This window comes from Pomacea canaliculata, linkage group LG11 (assembly GCF_003073045.1).
Source record: "Pomacea canaliculata isolate SZHN2017 linkage group LG11, ASM307304v1, whole genome shotgun sequence".
Lineage (NCBI taxonomy): Eukaryota > Metazoa > Mollusca > Gastropoda > Architaenioglossa > Ampullariidae > Pomacea > Pomacea canaliculata.
This window is the reverse complement of record NC_037600.1, coordinates 4,594,181-4,608,235: the sequence shown is the minus strand read 5'-3', so window position 1 is coordinate 4,608,235 and position 14,055 is coordinate 4,594,181. Positions and strand designations below refer to the sequence as shown.

General features: G+C 44.0%; 2 protein-coding genes across 2 annotated transcripts; one reads left to right on the top strand and one right to left on the bottom strand.

Annotated features, from left to right (window-relative positions):
• The first annotated feature begins 358 nt into the window (after positions 1-358).
• LOC112575665 lies at positions 359-10,872 on the top strand. Its single transcript, XM_025257641.1, is given in 20 exon segments — positions 359-727; positions 1,841-2,112; positions 2,277-2,441; positions 2,707-2,859; positions 3,112-3,239; positions 3,510-3,543; positions 3,546-3,708; positions 3,947-4,127; positions 4,320-4,431; positions 4,835-4,892; positions 7,630-7,841; positions 8,203-8,367; positions 8,717-8,845; positions 8,848-8,868; positions 9,123-9,250; positions 10,080-10,241; positions 10,243-10,280; positions 10,467-10,528; positions 10,531-10,646; positions 10,765-10,872. Coding segments are annotated over 19 exon segments (2,340 nt in total). The 5' UTR covers positions 359-727; positions 1,841-1,907.
• Positions 10,873-12,287: 1,415 nt separating this feature from the next.
• LOC112575555 (40S ribosomal protein S18) lies at positions 12,288-14,051 on the bottom strand. The gene is made up of 5 exons (XM_025257492.1): positions 13,994-14,051; positions 13,536-13,634; positions 13,063-13,149; positions 12,695-12,888; positions 12,288-12,409 (listed from the first exon to the last, which is right to left on the bottom strand). Exons 1-5 carry the CDS (start codon positions 13,994-13,996, stop codon positions 12,334-12,336), a joined length of 459 nt encoding a protein of 152 aa, XP_025113277.1. The 5' UTR covers positions 13,997-14,051; the 3' UTR covers positions 12,288-12,333.
• Between the last annotated feature and the right edge of the window lie 4 nt (positions 14,052-14,055).

Genomic DNA, 14,055 nt, shown 5'->3' with positions numbered 1-14,055 from the left:
ATCCCGGTGACGAGTCTTTCCAGAACTACTTCCTGGTGTTGATCAATGAACATTAGTTAACATTATCTTCAGATCGATAATAAAGCAGTTAATTATAAGACCACCACCGAGGTCCTGAACTGTTTGGTTGCCTGGATAACAAAGAAATCGGTGACGAAGAAACATTTTTTTTAAAAAAAAGAAGATAAATACCATAGCATTCCTCTGCAGGTAAATTTATCTGTTTTCGTCTCGATTGCAGGTAAATCCGATTCCTTTACTAAGCCGGCATAAGATTTACAATTACACCGCAACTTGACATTTATAGGCAGTTTCGCGAGGTGCTCACTAGAGCACAGCAACGACGCACGCAACAGGGCGAGATGATCGTGTGAACGGAGGAACCCCCCGGACCATGTCGACCGCGTTTGTCTCTCTATAAAAGGGTGTTGGAGAGACGGGTGGCACACAGTAGCTTAGATGGCAGGTGGCCTCACGTGTCGCACATCTCAAGTGTCCACGCGGTAATCGTCGCTACTCTATCTCTACCTCTGTCTGTGAAGAGCTCGTCGTCGAGTGATGTGAGAGTCGCCGCCGCTGATGCAATTGGCGGAAAGATTTCGTATGTGTGTGTGTGAACTGTGAAACGAACGTTGGCCAACGAGTTTAACAGCTTTCTGGCTCTCGCCTCTGGTGATTACAGCTGTAGCTGCTACGAAGTGGATTGAGTGTGTCTCCGAAGCACGAGGTAGGTGAGGCGCTACGTTTCAAAATCGCTTCGAGGCCGAGTTTTTATCGGCTATAAATAGCAGACTGACCTTCCCCGTGACCTCATTATGGGGCGGGTCAAGCCAGCCGGTGACGTTGAAGCCATGCGCATGCGCCTCGCTCGAATGTGATTTAGCTGCAGTCGTCTGCTTTTCGTTCTTCGAAAATACAGCGATTCAGCAGATGTAAAGAACTTACTTTTATTTAGTCGTTTACTTTAGAATTTAAAGTTTAAGTGACAGTGATGTTTTCTGATCGAGATAAAAAGCCTCAGTAACGTTCGAATCATCTTCATCAACAAAGGAGGTAGGAAAATTAAAACTCGATATGCTCATTTTAATAATAATAATAAAATTCGTGACTTTTAAATGACTCGAGTGCACACCGCTTCTTTTTCCTTCCCTGTCTTTAATGAGATCGTGACTTAGACATTCCGTGCTCTTTACCAGAAACACGGTTTTGTACTACGATATTGAGATCAGGAAGTTTTTCCTTTTTATTTTGTGTCTGCAATTTATGTGCAAGCGAATTATCACACTGCAGTCTGTTGATCCTTTTCAAAATGTTTATGTTGAATGTAAAATGTTCAGGTTACTGAAGCTCTCTTGCAAACAGAGATTTATTTCTTTTGTTTGTTTTCTACTGACACACCCAAGAAGTTTCTATTACAGACTACTGAAACACAACACTGAAACAAAATCACCTTATTCTGTGTCGTGCCATTTATTTTTAACTTAGACAAAGAATAATAATACGTACTTGTTCCTTCTGAACAGTAATCTGTTTACTACAGTCTTTCAGTCATCTAACCGCTTCATACATAAAATATTCGACATATTTGTGGATCATATTTGTTCCAGACGGACAATAGCTAGAAATAAATGTGATGTTTGTATTGCACAAGTCACGATCCGATGTTTTTATTATGACAGGTTGCTTTGGGCGGATAATACCAAGTCATCTGCTCTTGTCGAAAAGTGCATAGAAGTTGTACATTCCAGTATGAGAATTTTTTGGTAAAATAGTGTTTGCTCTGTGATTACAGAAAGGTTGTAGTCTTGAATTTTAACAGGAAATCTTAATGATCATGCAGGTGAACGCACCGTTAGAAAGAGTGTCGTCGGTCTTGGAAGGAGCGCGAACCCGGTCAGTGGAGCAGGATGGCATACATTAACATCTCGCAGACCCCAGGCTCCAACAAGCAGTTGCTTCAGCACTACCTGACACTACCCCAGGAGGGGCCTCCGGAACCCGAGCGGATGTCCGGCTACCCCGTACAGCTCGAGTACATCTGGATCGACTCCACGGGGGAGACACTTCGGAGCAAGTGTAGGACCGTGTATGAGGTGCCTGAAGGGCCTGAAGGTATATATATATATATGTATATATATGTTCTTTTAGAATACACACACCTTCAAGTTAATAATTATAATAATAGTCATCGTCATCATCTCCTTCCTCCATTTCTTTTGTTGCTGTGAGGTAGTTGCTCCTAAAGCACAGTACAGCACTATGAGATTTTTCCCCAGAGTGCATCATGTGGAACTATGATGGGTCAAACACTGGGCAAGCCGTTCCAGAATTCTCCGACACCTTCATCAGGCCGGTGGCTATCTACCCGGACCCCTTCCGACGAGGACCTAACAAGCTGGTGCTCTGTGAGGTGCTGGATACCCAGGATCAGAAGCCTGTGGGTGAGGTTTAGCAGTTAGCACTCTTTGTAAAGTATTTTTGAGCTGTAAATGTCTTAAGAACAACATGGTTGTGTTTGTAGACAGTGAGTAAGGAGAGGAACGTTAAGGGAGTGACGTTGAACGGGGGACATCAAGAGGATAATGAGGATAAGAGAAGGGAGTGAGTTTCAAAGAGAGAGGGGGAGGAGTTTGAGAGAAAGGGAAGGGAATGGGGTGTGAAAAGTGTTCAGTCCTCATTATTTCTTTTCCTTTCTACCTTTGCTAGCATCCAACAAACGGCACATGTGCAATATCGTGATGAGCCACCCGGATGTCAAGGCTGCTGTGCCTTGGTTTGGCATCGAGCAGGAGTACACTTTGCTGGACTTGGAGCGGTACCCGTTGGGATGGCCAAAGAATGGATTTCCAGAACCTCAGGGTAGTTTTCTCTTCCTTTCTCTATACTTGGCTGACAATGGGTTAGAACGTGAAGGCAGCTTTACCTTCCGTTCTGTGCCTCTCAGACGGGGGCACAATTGAGGGTAGCTCTCTCTTCCTCTATCCAAGCCAGTTTGATAGTGAGCCAGAATTTCAGGGTAATTCTTCTTTTGTGTGTGTAAGAAAGAGAAAAATAAGTCATGCATCTGGATTTATTTTCTGACATCAAAACGAGACTATAACATTGTGGCAGGTCCCTACTACTGTGGTATCGGCCCCACCCGTATTCACGGCCGTGATGTAGTGGAGGCGCACTACCGGGCCTGCATGTACTGCGGCATCAAGATCAGCGGCATCAACGCCGAGGTCATGCCCTCTCAGGTCAGTCGAGATGTGATCATGCTTCCGCATCACTCATCAGCACCCCACAATTCCCCTTACTCCCGTCATCCACTCCCACACACAACGTTCGAACTGTTTGTACAATCTTTGTGGGGATCCACAGCCTAGTGGTCAGTGCGCGGTCAGATGCCGTTGTAACCACTAGGTTATCAGTTCACATTCTAGTCTAGGTTTAGGGTAGAGTAAGTGTGAATGAGCAGCGATGCGGGACGACCTCTGAGCGTGAAACTGTTAGTCTCGATGTTGCAGTGGGAGTACCAGGTGGGGCCCTGCGAGGGTATAGAGATGGGGACCAGCTGTGGGTGTCGCGCTACCTCCTTCATCGCATCGCCGAGGATTTTAATTGCATCCCCAGCCTGCACCCCAAGCCCATGTACGGCAACTGGAACGGAGCCGGCGCTCACTGCAACTTCAGCACCAGAGTCATGAGGGAGCCGGGGGGCATGCCGTGAGTACAGCTTAAACTGTCACGTGACAGTCACTCTTCCTCCTTTTTCTATTTTTTTCTTCCTTCTCCGTTTGAGACAACAAACGACAACCCTTTTTTCCTGCCTATCCTGAATCGGCGTAAAGGCTCCAACGGGAACCAGAGAAAACTTTCATGGCAGGACACATTCAACTATGATAACTTTTGACTCGCTATAATGATTCTCTACGGGGATCACACGAAGGTGTTCTGTGAACAGGTATATCCACGAGGCCATTGCCAAGCTCCAGCGGCGCATTACAGAGCACATGCGGGTGTATGACGTGCACGGCGGAGAGGACAACAAGCTGCGCCTGACGGGTGCCTACGAGACGTGCCGCATCGACGAATGCACGTGGGGTGTGGCCAACCGCACCGTCAGTGTTCGCATCCCCAAGCAGGTGAGCTCCTGGCTTTCTTTCCCCCAAAGAGGTGAGTTGTTCACCTAGCGTTGTGGTTGGCAAGCCTGTTGCTTAATCTGCTATAAAGCAAGATTTTAAAGAAAAGCTCACACACACGAGCTCCCTTGTCCGCGATCTACTGAGTTTGTTTGTCAAGAGTTTGTTGTGATCATCGCCGTCTTTGACCTGCAGGTTGACCTCGACGGTTGCGGCTACCTGGAGGAACGACGACCGGCCGCCAACGCCGACCCATATGCCGTTACTGAGATGATGGTCCGCACCCTCATCCTCAACGAGGGCATGTAGGTGACAATAAGGGGCCAACAATCCAGGACCAAGAGCCCACAAGGGTAGATAATGCTGAACAAGAACCGATAATCGTGGAACAAGGACGGACAACCCTTGGTGAAGGTCAGAAGTCTACAGCGGATAGTTTGTGAAAGACGAGGGTGAAAGATTTGGTGATGGGGTATTGTTGGTGGCTTTAAGTATTGAAAGGAAAAGTCCACAGATCTGGAGGAGGCGGTGGTTAGGGAGGGGGATGGTTCTTCGAAGATTCATGGAAAAGTCTTTAAGATCCTGGAAAGATTGATGAAAGAGGAAGTTAAGACTTTGGATGAGTTGGCAAGAGCATTTGAAAAATCTTGACAAGGAGACCTGCAGGCCAGTGTACTACCTGTCCGGTCATGGATATCCTTGGATTCTAGATTGTGTGGATCGTAACGAGTTGTACAAACTGTGGGCAAAAGCTTCAAGACGACGCCTGTACGGCGCACCGGTGAAGTCATCGTCACGTGACTTCGAGGACATCGGATTTCGTCACGTGGCTTATGGTTCTGGCTGTGCCTGTGGAGCTACCCGTATCTGACTAATACATGTGTTAGCCAGTATCTGACTAATTTTAATACCTGTGTTAACTCCTATTACATGTAAATGGGTTAACGCCACCATACCCGCATTGTAAGGGACGATATAATTATGACTCAGCTTTTGGAAACTTTTATTCTGAAGTTTCCTCCCTTGAATAAAGAAAAACAATCCTCCAGAGGTTTCCGCCGCTCAGGCGCAGAATAATCATGTTTTCATTATCAAAATACTTTACCATTATTGTTCGAATAAGACAACCGTAACCGTTATCTTTCTGAGTTCTGTTTTTTTTTTTTTTTTTTTTTTTTTTTTTTTTTTTGAGGCGAATCAAAGAAAGAATGAAAAGAGGACTGGTGAAACGTGAACGTTGTGTTTTTTTCTTGTACAGAATTACTATGCAAATTCTTCACATTTACTTGGTAATTGGTATGACCGATAGAGTGACTGCGTGGACTGAGGTGGACTGATGGACAGTTTGTTTACAGGCTGGAATTACATGTATTTGCTTAGTTGTCTAATGCTTTTTCGCGTGGTTCTTGTGCTTTTTAGTGTAACCAACATGCATTACTCATTGTTTAGCATCCTCTTCTCCTTTCTGTAGACAGACCACACTATGTCATCACATGTACCCAGTTCATCAATACATGGACGTGTATAGGGTGGATTGCTGTCTGTCTGCCAAGACAAACTTAGCGTCTTGCGAAGTTCGCTGCTAGTCTCGGCGAGCCTAAACAAAGAATGTAACAACCGGAAGTTTTGTAGTTCTCATGCCTCGTTTTAGTAGTTAACTGGAAAAAAAAAATCGTCTGCCAGCAGTCCAGTAATACAAGTTCGCGATTGTGACAAGTTGCGCCGTGGAACATTTACATTACGTGACAGTATTTGAACTGGTCTGCTGACCTCATCCAGTCAAGTCACATGTGCTTGCACCGTGTCGAGTGGCGAACTGCGATGATATTTACAGCTTGCATGACGGTCTGGCCTATAATTTTATCAATTGTCAATTCAGGAACACTCAAAAACGACAGAAACCCATGGACCATTCTATGGCTTCGTGACCATATTTTTAGAAAAGGACACCACTGGCCTAATAGTTTCTAAGTCTATTATCAGTCGTGATAATTACCGTTGATAAATAACTCCACATTTTGAACACTTAGCTCGTGATAGTAGAGGAACCCCACGCATTGACAGCAAAAATATGCAGATAAATAAATGTGATGCATCTAAATGGATGTGTTCTTGTACAGTTTTCAGCTGTGCTTACCAGAATGTAGGACGGTGCATTCAGACTTCAATTTCTGAAAAATAATATGACAAAGACCCTTCCAGCTTATGGTGAATCGACTCACAGTAGCGTGCACTGGGTTTTCCAGTCTTCATTCTGACAGAAAAGCGCTCAATCGCAAACAGGAGAAGCAAAAGGTAGTCTCAAAAGGACAAATAATCAGGGGGGAGGAGGGGTAAGAGAGCAGATAAACCACGCAGCAGAAAAAAAAATAAAAAGAAAGAAGGGATTTTTGACTGTCTGTGTCCTATCGCGTGCTTCACACAGGCAATGCTAAGTGGGTCGTCATGAATGTCTGGTGCTTGAACTTGATTCAGTGTGTGTGGTAGAAAGTGTTCGTGGTGGTGGTGGAGTGCGTGGTGGCGGTGGCATAGGAAACAGGGGGAGGGGCAAGAGCTGCCTCTTCAAAAAGAGATACAAGGGAACACAATATGGAGTTTGCTCCACCCCTCCCCAAAGTCTGCGCCACTGGGTGGGGGTTGGGAGGAAGGAGAGGAACTACACCATAAGATATTGTCAATCCGGAATGTGTCCTGGGCTTTTCAGTCTATTTATAGTGACAGCTGAGCTGTTAAATCGATGTATGTTCCTCTTTCTCCCCATTCGTGTTCTGTGTGAACGTGTGTGAGTTCGTTCATGTAAATGTGTGTACACGCGTGAGAATGTATTTGTAAATGCAAACGCTCATTTGCAGCATGTGTACGTGCGCACGTGCAAAGCTGGCGCGCGTGTGTGTGTGATGGCGTCACTGAAATCTGTGCAGTCACATGCATGTTAACCTCGGTGCTATGACTACACAAGATCCGGGTTGCTGAACCCGCTTTCGCCGGGACACGAGCATATATCAACAACTCCCCGGCCACGCTTCACAACACGACAGTGGAATCTGCGAAACACTGGGCTGGAAAACACAGCAGGCCTGGGAAGTTCAACGGACATTTGAAAGAAATAAACAAGAAAACGGTTATAGATTCGATGCATGTTGTTAAACACAATGACTACACAATGCAGCTGTGAGTCACAGCTGTTATTGAGCAATGTGTTTTGACCAGCACTCTCACGGAAGTTCGGATTATAGACATCGTGTTAGTAAACAGAGAGTAAATTTCCACAGCTGGACCCTCGGTCAGCACTTGTCTTCCTGTTTGAGGAAGTGAGGTGATCGTCGTGGAAATCTTTCGTCGTAGCGAGACTTAGGTAAGAATTCTGTGTCGGTGTCTTTCTCTGTACATGTCTGTTTGTTCATCCCTCCCGGGTGAGATGGATAGAATGATTCCGTGTGTTTTTGCAACGAAATAAAAGAACTATGATATCTGAAGTAAGCAAATGAATGGTCTGTGTCACAAGATTCAAGATGGCCTACATCAGCTTCTCATATCAACCGGGCTCCAACAAGCAGTTGCTGCAGCACTACCTGACGCTACCCCAGGAGGGGCCTCCGGAACCCAAGCGGAAGTCCGGCTACCCCGTACAGCTCGAGTACATGTGGATCGACTCCTCGGGGGAGACGCTTCGGAGCAAGTGTAGGACTGTGTATGAGGTGCCGGGAGGACCTGAAGGTATTTGTTTATATGTGGGTGGGTGTGCGCGCGTGTGTTGTCCTATGTGACTGTAGCAGTGAGTGCATGTTGTATGAGTGTCTGTTATATGCGAATATTGGTTGTTGGTTATTCAGTCTGTATATTATTTATGTAAAGCACTTAGAGCGAATCATTGGAAAGCTCTATATAAATTCTCTGTAGCATTATTACTATTTAGGTCCGTCTCCCTTCTCTTCTTTTCATGACGAAAGTAGAACATAAGAAATTCCCTAAACATTTATCACAAGGGGATCCAATATTATGCGTCACCATCGTCGAGAAAAAGATGTTTCTTCCTCAACTTTATAATTTTCACAATTGAGTTTCTATGATGTCAAAGACTGCCTGATGTGGAACTACGATGGGTCAAGCACTGGGCAAGCTTTTTCCCATTGTTCGGACACCTTCCTCAAGCCAGTAGCAATATTCCCGGACCCTTTCAGACGAGGACCCAACAAGCTGGTGCTGTGTGAGGTGCTGGACTGCCAAAACCAGAAGCCTGTTGGTAAGTTAAACTGGACTAAGCTACAGCTATGGGGAAGGGAAAATAAACCGTTAACACTCGAGAAAGAAGGCAGCACTCACTGGAGCTGTTGACATATATCCGCAAGCCTTCTTCTTTCAGTGAACTAGACCATCCAAACAACCAAGGAAAAAGCTACATTTTATTATTTTGGGTAAAAATACGAATGTGTTTGTGCAGGCTGTAGTGGTTTATATTTTCCAACCCAAAAAAGCATATCTACATTTTTACACTTACATTTTTTTACACTGAGGCCAGGTGTGGAGGTAATTAACCTCCCCGCCCCCGACACCAAAAAGTATGTTGAAACTTGTTGGACCTTTGTTTCCAGAGTCCAATCTACGACATTCCTGCAACTCTGTGATGCATCAGCCAAAGGTGAAGGAAGCGGAGCCATGGTTTGGCATCGAGCAGGAGTACACGCTCCTGGACATGGAGAGGCACCCTATCGGGTGGCCAAAAACGGCTTTCCAGAACCACAGGGTAAAAGATTAAACATTTAAGGACTTAAGTATATTATAGATTTGAACGCTTAAGTTCAGCTTGATAGTTTAATGTGTGGAACATGTAGAGAAAAAAAACCACGTCACACTGACACAACAACAACAACAACAACAACAACAATAATAACAATAATAATAACAACAACAACAACACACCAATCACAACAATCACAACAATCACAACGACAATCAGCTTTATCAACATTAAGATCATCACCGAATACATCCTGGCAGGTCCCTACTACTGTGGTATCGGCCCCACCCGTATTCACGGCCGTGATGTGGTGGAGGCGCACTACCGGGCCTGCATGTACTGCGGCATCAAGATCAGCGGCATCAACGCCGAGGTCATGCCCTCGCAGGTCAGTCGTGACGTTTATGGTGATAGCTATCAGAACTGCTGAATTATTTGTCTTTGTACTGTATGAACTGAGCATGTCTTGTTAAGATTGAGCCATGTTCTATCTCCTATATTCCCAGAAGGAATCTCGGCTGCTGTTAGCGAATTTCATAAACTCACCCACTAGGGTAATTTGTTCTAGCTTGGCTAAGGACCCTGGCGGTCAACACGACAGACAAACCCTCGATCGACGAGCCACCGAAAAGGTGAAATGTAATTGTGGGTATTCCCGATACAGTCATCAGGGTAGGGTGTGTGTTTGTCATGCATTGTGAGGTGAAGGTCGCAAACACAACAGCTAAAAGCAAATAAAGAAACATGGAAGGAGGACGGGTAAGAAGAAAACAACAACAACAAAAGAACATGCAAAGCAACCAAGAAGCTGCGGGAACCACAAATATAAGGCAAATTTGAAAGAAAAACCATAAGGCACCTGAAATGCTTTGTTGTGTTCCTCGTTAGCATTGGATTATTGGGGCGACCGCTGGTGAAGTAGTTGGAACACTCGTTTGTCACCATTACAGTGAGAACTGAAAGGTTCAAGGTTCAGATCTCGTCTCGGGACATTCTCGGTATGTCACTTGCGTGACACACATACACAAGGCTGTCCGTTGGGGATTTTTTCTTGGTACTTCAGTTTCCTTCCAGACCTCCTCCCATCATCCATCTCCTGTAATAGTATGGGATCATCTATAGGCGGAAGCACTTTCCTTTCAAACCACTCAAGTAAGCAGTCAGTCATAGGTTAGACATGCTTCGAGTGCTAAAAAAATACAGGTGTCTGATTGCAGTGGGAGTTCCAGGTGGGGCCCTGCGAGGGTATAGAGATGGGGGACCAGCTGTGGGTGGCGCGCTTCCTCCTTCATCGCATCGCCGAGGATTTTGGGGTCATCCCCTGCCTGCACCCCAAACCCATATACGGCAACTGGAACGGCGCTGGCGCACACTGTAACTTACAGCACCAAGCTTATGAGAGAGCCGGGGGGCATGGTGTAAGTAAAATGTTCCTGTCACATGATCATTTCACGTTCAAGTCTTAATCGAATGGTAAATGACACAATGCCCAAAAAGGAGCCCCAACTCCCTCACTTGCATACAATGTCCCTCTCCTATGAATAGATCAAGTGTTTACAGAGAGAAAAGAGCTGAAAGCTGACTGGTGGTCTCTCTGTGCTCAGATACATCAAAGAAGCCATTGGCAAGCTAGAGAACCGCATTGACGAACACATCAAGGTGTACGACATCACGGCGGCGAGGACAACAAGCAGCGCCTGACTGGTTACAACGAGACATGCAGCATCGACGAGTTCCGGTGGGGCGTTGCTGACCGCACTGCCACCATCCGCATCCCCAAGCAGGTGAGTTGTCTAGAAGTTGGCTTAAGTTAAGAATGTCAACTGAATACCAGTGCTGAATCTTCGCCTCGGCCATTCATTAGTCTTTCCAGATAAACTTTCATTTTGTTTTCGTGTGCAGATTGAACTGGACGGCTGTGGCTACCTGGAAGAGCGACGACCCGCCGCCAATGCTGACCCATACGCCGTCACCGAGAGGATGGTCAGAACGACCATACTGGATGAATGACCAGTCTTGGACTTGTGGACGACACACTGTCTCTCCATGCGGCGAGGGAAATCGCTCCTAATGAAGGGAGACGTCATCGTGTGGTCCACCCTTTCAGCAAGGATACCTCGAGTCCGATTAGTCTAATTAGCTAGTAAGATCAAAGCTTTACATAGTAATTTAACTCCACTGCTACTTAGATTGTGGACTTTTGATAGGTGCCAGCTGTACATGAAGGCTTCTAATACAGTAAAAATACAGTTTAATACTGTTTGCAGTAGTGAACTACTTTATATTGAAGTATGTAGTTTAAACAGGGTGTGTGGCAGCATGTCATCTTGATGCATGCTAGGCAAGTCAGGAGACTGGTATCACAGAACATTCCATGTGTTATTTTTAATCCAACCTCCATTCTGATATCAGATGTCAAGTGACTTGTCTTGAGATAAGTTCCCTTTCAATTCCGACTTAACTCAGATGCTGAAGGCATCCGACAACTTGCTGACATCAGAGCTCAAGTCAGACCAGAAGACTGAACTGGGCCTATGAGTGAATTTTTTTCTTGGTTGTGAAGAGAAGGAATAATGGTGCTCAATAAAGGAAATGCTCAATGTCATCCTGGTTATAAACCTTTTTTAGTACATGATGCTTGAAAGGGGTTGTATTGTCACATCAGCAGTTTAGCTTCATTACAACTACTTATCAGACTAACACCACACCAGGTGCAACTGTCAGCTACACTCCATAAATTTGATGGGCATCTCTGTCTGCACCAGCTCATTTGCCCAATAACTATGTGGCAACATTGCAGTTTTGTGCATTGTAAAACCAGTTATGCACCTAACATTAATATAAGCACTTATGTTTAATGTTACAATTCTGTAAGGGAGGAATTAGTGTTTTATGTCAAGCCAGCAGCTGAGGATATATCACAGAAAGGCAGCCAGATGCCACAGGCAGGGAAATAACAGATGAAAGCTGAACCCAGGACAGGGCGCCACCAATTACAATAAATGGAGGCTGACGATGATTGAAGATAGTGTTAAAAAATTTGACAGCACTCAGCGCTTTGGCAGAAGAAAGGGTCGACTTCTTTAAATGTTAAAAGATCTAAAGTGTGTTTATAGTCCTCAGTCTTCGGTGTATTCTTTCAAAACATTTTAAGAGATCAACTATGGCTATTGCCTTCTCAGCGACAAGAAATGTTAAGCGCGCATTTATAAGTATTAAATTGTGGAAGCAAAAACTAGCACCTCTGAAAAGCTGCATCTATAAACTATTATTTTAGCAATACTTTTTACTGTTTACATTAGCTTATCTTCCTCTGAAACCCCAAGATGTAAATACAAATGTTTATTTGATAACAACGTTAATAAAAATAGCAGCAGCACACAAGAGATGGCCAAGCATAACCTTCAGACAACCAAGACCAGAAATTTAACTGGATAACTTTATTTGCTTTATTTATGTCCATGTCAAAATTTACTTCTTCTTGGCAACACCAACAGTCCTACCACGACGTCCAGTTGTCTTGGTGTGCTGACCACGGACACGAAGACTGAAAATAAACAAAAAAACTTGACTGACAATGCAATAATGAATAAACAATAGTAAGAAATCTTGCAGTTTTGCCTGGTTACAGGGGTGTTAAGTAAGTGACTGATAAGATGTGGTATATTATCTCCCAATATAAGCAACCTTTTCAAACCAAAAGGTTAAAAGTGCCACGAGAAATTGAAGCCATCGTATAACATTATCGCCTCACCACAGGCTAACAATAAAAATGTTTGCTGTGAAATGTTCACGTGAACTGCTAAGCGATAAAGCAATCCAAACTGCTTACCCCCAGTAATGACGCAGACCACGGTGGGCACGGATCTTCTTCAGTCGCTCCAGATCCTCACGCAGCTTGTTATCAAGTGCATTGGACAGGACTTGTGTGTAACGACCATCCTTGATATCCTTCTGTCGATTGAGGAACCAGTCTGGGATCTTGTACTGACGAGGGTTGGCCATTACCGTCACAATGCGCTCAACCTGTGGGCAGGTCAGAGATTTATCACAACCACAACGAAAGATACAAACATTTTACAGAATGAAGACAGTGATCATCAAGGCTAAGATTTTTGTTTACAAAAGTAATGTGGGAAACACAACAATAAGATAAATGTTCTTCTGGCTAGTATTGAAAACAAATTAACTTTGCCTTACCTCTTCTTCTGTGAGTTCACCAGCACGTTTGGAAATATCTACGTTTGCCTTTTTACAGACAACATTACTGAAGCGGCGACCCACACCCTGGAAAGAAACATTGATTTTTAAAGGTATTTAAAGGGTACTGTCCGTCCTACACGTTTTTGTGAACTGCATATAATGTTATCATTTCAGGACAGCAAAATAAACCACATTATTTCTACAACAAAACACCTTAAGTTAGTACACAAAATCAGTAGTAATGATAAAGGTTGACCACTATCACAATGCATGTAGTCTAATCCCAGAAAAACATGATGTTTACATTAATGATTAGCAGACACCCTCAGTATAACGAGCAATAGTACACATGCAGCCAGAGTACACTTTAGTTACTGATTTTGAGATACGTTGTTGCGGAAGTTCGCCCCTGTAGTTATAAATTACTTGCTAATATATAGAGAGTGAATAAAATGAATAGAATATCTTACCTTGATTGCTGTAATTGCAAACATGATTTTTCGTCGTCCATCTATGTTCGTGTTCATAACACGAAGAATGTGTTGAAACTTTTCTGGAATGACCAGCGACTGCAAAAGAAAAAAAAAAAATTAACAAAATTGTCAACGTGAAAATGAATGTACTACACAACCTTACCGTTAAGATGCGAACATTATCTTAGTTAACAGAAGCCTAAGGATTTTACTGTAGCAAGTTATGATTAACCGATTCATCTTTTACTTCTAGTGCTAAGTTAAGGACATGGTCAGCAAGGTGGACAGTTTTCAAATATTTTAAGGTATATAACGACATACCACAACTTAAATATCTACAGATTATGGTGAAATGGAATATTTAAAAAAAATTAAGGCGTTCCTTAGCTAATTATCTACAAACCATAGTGTGGGATGTTGCGATAAAGACCAAAAGACATGAAATGTTTTCCTACCATTGTGACTGCTTAGCAGAGAGAGGAAGCGGAAGTGACAAAATAACACTACGGCTACGCAT

Bases quoted from the DNA above. Each gene is read 5' to 3' on its own strand.
- LOC112575555 (XM_025257492.1), bottom strand. The intron at 13,150-13,535 runs GTAAGATATTCT...GTTTCTTTCCAG, and splicing joins TTGCAATTACAGCAATCAAG to GGTGTGGGTCGCCGCTTCAG. The intron at 12,410-12,694 runs GTAAGCAGTTTG...GTTTATTTTCAG, and splicing joins GGTCTGCGTCATTACTGGGG to TCTTCGTGTCCGTGGTCAGC.